At 32.0% G+C, this 10,485-nt stretch overlaps 2 protein-coding genes across 3 annotated transcripts in view; one reads left to right on the top strand and one right to left on the bottom strand.

Annotated features, from left to right (window-relative positions):
- Window positions 1-10,485, top strand: part of LOC128217328 (uncharacterized) — a 123,173-nt gene that overhangs the window by 65,323 nt on the left and 47,365 nt on the right. The window lies entirely within an intron of this gene.
- LOC128217329 (uncharacterized) lies at window positions 3,214-10,321 on the bottom strand. Of its 2 annotated transcripts, none has more exons than XM_052924415.1 (7): window positions 10,235-10,321; window positions 8,460-9,201; window positions 6,062-6,127; window positions 5,477-5,566; window positions 4,834-4,878; window positions 4,459-4,478; window positions 3,214-3,917 (listed from the first exon to the last, which is right to left on the bottom strand). In XM_052924415.1, exons 2-7 carry the CDS (start codon window positions 9,196-9,198, stop codon window positions 3,735-3,737), a joined length of 1,143 nt encoding a protein of 380 aa, XP_052780375.1. In that variant the 5' UTR covers window positions 9,199-9,201; window positions 10,235-10,321; the 3' UTR covers window positions 3,214-3,734. The 2 variants fall into 2 exon arrangements, with proteins under 2 accessions (XP_052780375.1, XP_052780376.1); XM_052924416.1 differs by having other exon boundaries at window positions 10,259-10,318.

Below are 10,485 nucleotides of genomic sequence, written 5' to 3'. Positions count from 1 at the left end.
GTATATCTGTATTAGGTTGAGTAACCTATTTTCATACAATAAGGTTTAAAGTCCCAGTATATCTGTATTAGGTTGAGTGACCTATTTTTATACAATAAGGTTTAAAGTCCCAATATATCTGTATTAGGTTGAGTGACCTATTTTCATACAATAAGGTTTAAAGTCCCAATATATCTGTATTAGGTTGAGTGACCTATTTTCATACAATAAGGTTTAAAGTCCCAGTATCTCTGTATAAGATTGAATGACCTATTTTCATACAATAAGGTTTAAAGTCCCAGTATATCTGTATTAGGTTGAGTAACCTATTTTCATACAATAAGGTTTAAAGTCCCAGTATATCTGTATTAGGTTGAGTGACCTCTTTTTATACAATAAGGTTTAAAGTCCCAGTATATCTGTATTAGGTTGAGTAACCTATTTTCATACAATAAGGTTTAAAGTCACAGTATCTCTGTATTAGGTTGAGTGACCTCTTTTCATACAATAAGGTTTAAAGTCCCAGTATCTCTGTATTAGGTTGAGTGACCTATTTTCATACAATAAGGTTTAAAGTCCCAATATATCTGTATTAGATTGAGTGACCTGGTTTCATTAAATAAGAATTTAAGTCCAAGTATCTCTGTATTAGGTTGTGACCTATTTTCATACAATAAGGTTTAAAGTCCCAGTATCTTTGTATTTGATTGAGTGACCTATTTTCATACAATAAGGATTAAAGTCCCAATATATCTGTATTAGATTGAGTGACCTGGTTTCATTAAATAAGAATTTAAGTCCAAGTATCTCTGTATTAGGTTGAGTGAGCTATTTTTATACAATAAGGATTAAAGTCCCAATATATCTGTATTAGGTTGAGTGACCTATTTTCATACAATAAGGATTAAAGTCCCAATATATCTGTATTAGGTTGAGTGACCTATTTTTATACAATAAGGATTAAAGTCCCAATATATCTGTATTAGGTTGAGTGACCTATTTTTATACAATAAGGATTAAAGTCCCAATATATCTGTATTAGGTTGAGTGACCTATTTTCATACAATAAGGATTAAAGTCCCAATATATCTGTATTAGGTTGAGTGACCTATTTTTATACAATAAGGATTAAAGTCCCAATATATCTGTATTAGATTGAGTGACCTGGTTTCATTAAATAATGATTTAAGTCCCAGTATCTCTGTATTAGGTTGAGTGACCTATTTTCATACAATAAGGATTTAAGTCCCAGTATCTCTGTATTAGGTTGAGTGACCTATTTTCATACAATAAGGTTTAAAGTCCCAGTATCTCTGTATTAGATTGAGTGACCTATTTTCATACAATAAGGATTAAAGCCCCGGCATCTCTGTATTAGATTGAGTGACCTATTTTCATACAATAAGGATTTAAGTCCCAGTATCACTGTATTATATTGAGTGACCTATTTTCATACAATAAGGATTAAAGTCACAGTATCTCTGTATTAGGTTGAGTGACCTATTTTCATACAATAAGGATTAAAGTCCCAGTATCTCTGTATTAGATTGAGTGACCTATTTTCATACAATAAGGATTTAAGTCCCAGTATCTCTGTATTAGGTTGAGTGACCTATTTTCATACAATAAGGATTAAAGTCCCAGTATCTCTGTATTAGATTGAGTGACCTATTTTCATACAATAAGGATTTTAGTCCCAGTATCTCTGTATTAGATTGAGTGACCTATTTTTATACAATAAGGATTTAAGTCCCAGTACCTCTGTATTAGGTTGAGTGACCTATTTTCATACAATAAGGACATACATTCTCTAAGTAAAGGTTAGGAACTCATTGAAAGGGTCAAAACACGAGGATGATGTGAATATGTATTTTTTCCAGCCTTTTGCCTAGTGACGTAGTATTATAATATAATACAAATATGTGAACTTAAATTTTACTTGTGAAAAATGAAGGAAATTCAAAATTAATTAGTAGTGGTTTGATAGAAATTCGGAAAACTGAACCTCGTTTGCATTATATAACCTTATTCCTGTGTTATGAATTGAATGACCCATTTTCTCTTCTATGAATGATGACAATACCTGGCTGGTACACATGGGGCATGAGTTTTCCATGTACTTTTCATCATATTAATGAACAAACGACATGCTATTCTAGCCCTGACATGGAAAATTACTTCACTTTTGACTTGACATGACTTGACATGAAGTTCAATGACCTTTTTAAAATCTCTGTTTTAGACTTAGTGACCTTTTATATATCATAAAAAACTGCTCTAAAGGTTATCATGAGGAGTGCAATAAGGCTTAAAACACGAGGAAAATGCAAACATGTAATGCTTCAAGTCTTTTGCCTAGTGACCTAGTTGTAAAGTTTATACCAATTATTTGAACTTTATTATGATTTGTGACCAAAAAGACTATTCAAAAATGTTGTTTAGTGATTTGAAACTATGTCAGCAGAAATCCAACTTAATTCCTGCGTTATAAATGAAATGACTAACTTTCGAGTTCAATATAAAATCACTTCTGCCTATGAATGATGGCAATAATTTGTTACAAATAACTGGTTAACATGGGGATAATAATGTTAAGCATGCTCTTCTCTGGGTTAGCCTCATAACTTTTTTTCATCAAATGTTATACTTTTATACTTTACCTTTATATAACAAAGGAAAACATCGTTCTAAAGATTAATAACTAGTTTGGTAAAACGGAGATGTCGAGGGAAACAGGGATTTTTCTTGTATTTAACTCAATGACCTAGTTGACCTTCTATGACGGTGACCTTCAACTACAACTAGTCTTAATAATAAAATGAAAAAAAAAACTAACTATGAAAAGCTAACAATAAGCTTGGTATAGTTACAAAAATAAAAGTTTACATATACTGAAAATGGTCTTGTTGTTAAGCAGTCCACCTCTCGTCTAAGAGGTTATAGATTCCAGCCCCACCAGGGTTATCTTCTCTTGACATTACAAACTTGACATTATCATTGGTATCTACACAGAAAATGGAGAAAGATAGAGATCTAGTAAAGTTACCTTTCAGCCAAGTTTTTTCACAATCAAACAGGACAATATTGCTGGTTTGTTCCAAGTTTTTTTTCACAATCAAACAGGACCATATAGCTGGTTTGTTCCAAGTTTGATAAAGATCGGTCAATTCTTCTTGCAAGGTTTTCGCAATCATAAGTTTGTTATCGTGACAAAGACCAACAATTTTATTATGGGATTTTAATAAATATTTCTGAATATAATGTACAGACAAAATATGTATCATCAAGTTATTAAACCACATTTTGATAACCTTTCCAAATTTTAAAAGCAATGTCAACGCCTGGAACATAAATACTTAATTGACAAATACAGGAGCAGGACTATAGATAAAAACAACAATTATCAAACACGCTGTTCAGGGGTGGTATTCAATATTGATCTTAATTGGATCTCAGAATGATATAGACAATCGGATTGCGGGATATAAATAACGGACCTTTACCGTGAAACAAGTCAATCCTGTATGACCATAAAGAAGGCTTTAGTTTCATACTGAATACTATTCTAGAAGCAAAAATAACGCATGCCATTGCAATATTTGTTTCATATTTCCCGTTGGTATGCACCTCAATATAAAATAGTGTTTTTAATATTGTTGTGTTCAAAAGCATTCTCTAGAAAATCGTTACTTCTAATCTAATGTCGCGATGGTTTACAGTTTTTTAATAAAAATTAATGTTATAAGTCACAAATGCTATCTGTTTTTTACAACGTATTTAGTTTGTTTTGTTTCGCTTGTGTCTTCATTTGATACATTTCTTCGTGTCGTCACATTTTGCGAATCGGATGACGTCACGTTCTTGTCGTTATGAAATCTCCTCTGAGTCATTGGCGTAGGAGTATTGCTTGACATGCTCCAAGAGTCGCTTATCCGTTGCTAAGGAAATAAAAACAAAGTAGAATTGCCTTAAAATGTTTTGATTACATTTTGGTTTTATGGTTATCTCATTTTTAACAAAGTTTCTTGAAAGCCAGCTAAAATATGAAGGCTGTAAAATATTAGTGGAATTCTTAAAAAAAACTTCCAAGAGTCGCTAATCCGTTGCTAAAGATATAACAACAAAGTAGAATTACGCTCAAAATAATTTGATTTTAATTTCTTTAGGGCATAATACACTTATTCTATGGAGTTTTAAAGCAGAATTCCTCACAATTTCCATGAGATAAGAATTTTGGTTAAATCCTCTGAACGAAAAATAAATCATAAACAAGTCTTTTAGGTTCTTGAAGAGCCAATGTATAATAGCTTATATCAATGACATGTACACAAGTAGTTTATTTGGCCTTGAATATGAATCGAATGAAATGTTCACAATTACTTGTGAAATTGACCGGTAACTGAATGTAATAAAAACAATCACTGAATTGTATATCAAACAAAAACTTATTTGCTGTTAATAATCTCAACTTAAACTTACATCAACCAAACGCTTCCGGTCTGAAAAAGAGACAACACGAAAATCAAAGCACCGAAGTGCATTAGGGGGAGGATCAACAGGGAAGTATTCAATATTTTGTTTAGAAGAGAGTTCATCTGTTCTTATGTATATTTATGCTATACGAAAGTTTTGTAATGTAAGTAAGTTCATGCCTTGTTTTAAGTTTGTGTAACAGTTTAAAAAGACTAATAATGGTTATAGGTACGAGTTATATCTGTTTGAAATTAGAAACAATTTCTAATACACAGTTCATTGAAAACCGGTTTTATTGGGTCCTTAAGTTATATTTCAAAAGTTGACATAGCAAATCAACTGCACTTGTTATTGCATGGAACTTAGTGAAAACATACCTACCTAATGCATATTTAAAGGTGTTCGGCATCTTGCTGTCAATGGCGGCTGTGTATAAAATGGAAATGCCATGGTCAAATAACAAATGAAAACTTTTACAAATCTTACAAATTCAAAATTGTCATGCTGCTATAAAACAATATGAAAACGAAGTGTGAACACATGCATACTGTCTTAACTTGAAACATAGATTAAGAAACTCACTTATATAAAAGCGATCAAATTGTAGTAAAGTAATAGTTAAAGTTAATTATTATGTAGTTTGACCTATTTATTTCGGTAAATACATTTTACAACCCTTTAACCAACTTGTTGTTTAAGATTCTAGTTTAACTTATCATGACTCTGTTTAAATCTTCCGATTTAGCTGAGTAAAATCAATAACGGCTAATTGCTGATTTACCCAATTTCCTCTTGTATAAATACTGCCATTCAATTGAACAAAAGCTAATTTCGAACACTAAACTGTTATTATAATTGCCGTTGTCAAATAAATTAATCATGATTTGAGTTAACGAACTTAATATAATGGTTCTTGATTCTGCTCGTCTGCAGAGGCAGTAGTAATTATCATTTTATTTATGTTGCTACAATACAGTATGTTCGCCACTGAGCATTTTCACTTTTTTACAATTGGTTTGCTTACGTTTTGCCAGCCTTATTTTCTTTTCATGGTGTTTCATATGGTGGAAAGTTAACATCTGGTTAATATATTTCTTAGATTTCGGCTGCATAGCTGAAATAAATAAAGAAACAATACATTACATGACATTAAAAATGCCCAAACAATAAAATAATCAAAACTCAAATTTAAAATTGAAACACTGAACTAGAGCTGTTACAGGAGTAATGAAACATGATATTCTCGTTCAATAACATATATTGCATATATAGCTAATGCAGATGTATTTTTTAACAGAAATCGGAAGAACATTGAGCGAATTTTCAATGTTTCGGGGCCTAACAGCGTTTGTATAATATGTCCATCGGCTCATTATTTAAATTTTCTTCATCTACACATTAAGCCTTTTCGAATGATACCTAATTAATATGGGATAACCAGGAATCAAAATTTCCCATTTATGTTCACCGGGCTCTATTTGCAAATTCGTGATATTTCAATTGTAAACCGTATCAAATCAGAATAATGTTATAATATGGTATGATTTTGGTACACGAATGAGGCTCTGTCTTGTTTAAATATGTTAATCATCTGAAAATAGCTACATACGGGTACTCCTGATTCCACCTTGTTGCATAGACATCACCTTCTTATCGCCTTGGTAACGACGCGGACCTTAAAAAGTTAATCTATATCATAGCAGGTGTATTAAATTGGTAGGAACATGTAATTAAATGGACTTGTCCTATATTATTATTCCACTCTGTTGCATCGGCACCATCTTTAATCGCCTTGGTAACAGCGCATGCCAAGAAAGGTAAACGAACTCAATGATATTTTGTAGACAAATATAATTTCAAGCGTCTGAATGAAGCTCAATATTTAAACACATATTTGCGACATTGAATTAATTGTTGTTGTATTACACATGTTTTCTGCTACATAATTAATATTGATGAGTATCTGCGCTAAAACATTTTTTTAAATGTTGATGTATTTCTGTCTTGTTTTGAGTGATTTGATTAATCTACAGCATTGACTTTTATCGTTTGTCCTCGCATAAGATAAAAAGAACGTAAATGAAGAAATAAAGAGGTTAATGAATACATAGATTGATATATTAATTATATAAGTAGAAAATCATTGTAGAAATAAAGACGTAAATGAATTACCTTACTTGAATGATTAATAAGATAAGAATCATTCAAGAATAAAAAGGTAAACGAATTAATTTAATTATAACAGAAAGTGAAAACGAGCAAATCAATTTTAAAACAATTGTTTTGATCATTATATTACCATTTTTATTTTTAATTTAAAAACCAAGGAAAATTGTTATCAACATTTCTTACTGAACAGCAAATCGTATTCATCCATGATGTTCAAAAACCACAATAACATAAAATAAAAACACACAAGTTTGTAACGTTTATAACAAAAAAATTAACATATGCACATCGTTTTCAGAAGTCTCATCTATTCATAACATTCAATGCAAATTGAGCCATTTGCGTAATCCTTTTTTAAAAATCAAAACGTAATAAGCATTTTCTTTCAAGAATGTCAGCACGTTTCATTAATAAAATTAAGTTTTACTCATGCATGTACATCTGTAGCAAATATTTTAAAATTTAATCCACAATTTGTTCAATCGAAATCCCTTTAACAGAAACTGTTGGCCCAAGTCTTTTCAAATACAAGTCGATAATTTTGTATTTATCGTCAGCCATATTGTAATACTTTTGGCGTTCGCTGCCACGATAATTCTAATGGAGCGAAATTAATTAAAAACTGGTGATAACACTTTTGCTAAATACAAACATGGCAAACTTTTGAAACGTCAATAGTTTGCTGCTGATAGCTCACAAAAGTGTTTGTTTTAATAAAAATGAAAGATAAATATTGAAAAGCTGTTTGATGGAAGTCAGTTTATTCAGTTTGAATAATTGATAACATTGATAAAAATACAACCATTTCAATACCCAGTTTGTAAATATAAGGAAATCTATTGTATACGAGATTGACAACTTAAATGATAAAAGCGCAAGCGCTTTCTTAGTTGTGGTTAAACATTGTATATACCTACAATAATAAATAGTTTTATATATTGTTGCACAAAGTCTGTCGACAATATAAATAGGGTTTGGTGTCAAAAACTCCAGACTACAGAATCAAATATTTAATAAATTTATTAAAATAGTGAGCATTAGTGAATTAAATTCCCATTTTTTTGTATTAAAACTGCAACATATTTCTTTTAATACTTGTACTGTATCGTGTATTCATATATACTTGAAGGTAATAATCTACAACAAATACTTCTGAAATGATGGGTATATGTAGCATAAGTCTGGTTTCAATATAAGTCATGTCTGGTATAAATAATGAATATTCGTTGTTAGAAATTTAGTGTTAATATTTGGAATTTACAAACCAAGTTGATGATCAAAGATAAGCAAACTCCTTTGAAACAAGTTTGATAGATAGTCGAGTCGGGTGGAACTGTCCGGAACGAGGTCACATATAAGAGCAAGTACTTATTGACGTACGTATAATATGGGTCAGGTCTGACAAATACTTTATACAAGCCTCAGCGTGTCTGCTATGGGACAAGATTTACAGAGTATTTGAGTTAAAAATACATATATGTGTATGATATGGGTCATATCTAATATACAGTTAAGCCATTTCTTTTATAAAACCCTGATTACTGGATAGAGACCTCCCTCGTTCTAGCATATCTTCTGCAAGCCTGCCATAAGTAATGATTTACACAATAATAACTCTTCTGTCGTGTAATTTTTCTTGGAGATAGAAGCAAGCTTCTGTACAAAACGAACTTATTATTAATTTCTGTAAATATTGTTTAATTCTCTTAGTAGCATGAAGGTATACTGTGTATAAGGTCTTGTGAATTCCGGCAACCGAATCTTAAATTACGGAATATATTGCACTTGATATACGTGTTTTAACATCGGGTCTGTATTTTAATAAGAAAACAATATACCTGTATCTTCCGTGTTTGTCCACCCAGCGGAAAATGGTGTCGCTATTCTGAACGTATTTGATAAGGGGCGAGCACTCTTGTTCTGTTTTGGCCAAACTGAGGTGTCAGCGTAAACTTCTCTTTTTTTGTTATTGGGGATTGGAACACTTTTAGCCTTTTCTTGGTGTATGTTTTCGTTTTCGTTTGGAACTGCCTCTAGATAATCTTTTTTAGAATCACTTAAGTTGTCGATATTGTCTTCTGAATTATTTTCAACAAATGTTAAAGAGGCGCGCTCGGAAAATGTCTCGGACGCCCGAGATTTTAACGTTACACCGTCATCATATGGTGGAATTATATCAACTGAAGAAACATCAAGATTTATGTCTAAAGTAAGCATCCAGTTTGGAATATTAGCTGATGGTGCAGACTTTGCGCGTGAGGTTTTATCAATACTTTTTCGGATAGCCTCAATAGTTGAGAGTTCCTGATAATATGACGTCACTTTCTGTTGTTCGTTCTGCTCAGAGCAGGTCTCATGTCGACCGAAATCCTTCACTGCTGAGTCATGACTGTAAGTTGGGTGAAACTGAGGTTCTGTTGCCCGTGACCTCGGAGCATTCTCTGGTGGTATTTTACGTTTGTCTTGCAAACGTTGGCGCTTGTTAGAATTCCGTTCGCGTGCACCAGGATGACGTTCCTTCCGATCAACATTTCGCGGCCTCAATTGGGCGTATACGTCAGAATTTACAAAAAGCATATTCTGTAAATACAAACGTAAAAGAAGTTTGTCATAAGAATTGTCAAAAGAGCAAATAACATAAACACTAAATATCCCCTCGATAGTTTGGCGTATACTTCAGATGTTACAATTAGCATATTTTGTTAATATAAATGCTATAGAAGTTTTTCAAATGAAATGTAAAAATGACAGACATCATTTACATTATCCACAGGACAAATCAATTTGAGTGCTTTATAGGTCATTATTGCAACTAAAAGGCAACGATATAAAGGACATTCCTCCATTTTCACATCAAACTTCGATGGCATAGATGTGACATTTGTGAAATATATATTTATCTCGTTTCCACGACTTAGTGCGACATGGCCACGGCTTTCTACCTAGTTCCTACGATTTAGTAATCTCGTGTCATAATTCAACGATTTACTAACTCGTTCCCACAACATGGTACGTCATGGCCGCGACTTAGAGATTACCAAGTCGTGGGTATGACAAAATTAAGCCATTCTTACTTCTGAGAACTAGTTATTAAGTCATGGCCAAGGGAAAAATCAACCCCTATGCCATCGATCACTTGTTGATCGGATCAGTCGTAAGGTCAAAGCTAGGGGGAGGGGGGGGAGAATTATAGATTGAAAAATTGCCACGGAGTTAGTTATTAAGCTTTCCAATTACTCCCACTTTATTCACATGTCATTTTGGAAGAATGAATCTGCATCTTCTAGTTTTAGACACTTTAATAATTGTACAAAAATGGTGTTATGTTGTATAATGAAATGACAAAACTGTTCACATCTGCCGAACAATTATTTTTGTGAATAGACAGTCTGTCATTGTTGATTTAAAAAAGTTGAATCAGTATAATTATACTATCACTCGACAAAATAAAATCTCAAACCCTATGCTGCCGTTAAAAAGTTAAAAGTATGCATTCACCAATTAAACGTGCGAAACGCTTGCGACACTATAGGTTTATTTATTTTGGAAAATTAATACTTATAACATTTAAACATTACAACATAAACACAATACAAAACAAAATTCAACATACGTTTATATCGGAAATCCTTATTACCTGCACACTTTGTCAATTATCATTCCGAATTCAATTGAAATTGGTAAAGTTCAGAAGGACGGCTTTAAACCTCAACTCAACTTTATCGATAATCTACTATGGGTAGCAATATATAAATCACATCTACTCTGTGACGGCGGTTTAATCAAACACATTATAAAAGTGGTAAATCAATAACATGTTTAGGTTTTAAACTTAATATTTAAATGCATTTACTTTGTTTGCGG

Source organism: Mya arenaria, chromosome 14, assembly GCF_026914265.1.
Source record: "Mya arenaria isolate MELC-2E11 chromosome 14, ASM2691426v1".
NCBI classification, from domain to species: Eukaryota; Metazoa; Mollusca; class Bivalvia; order Myida; family Myidae; genus Mya; species Mya arenaria.
The sequence above is the reverse complement of the archived record's forward strand: the minus strand, read 5'-3'. Positions and strand labels throughout refer to the sequence as shown.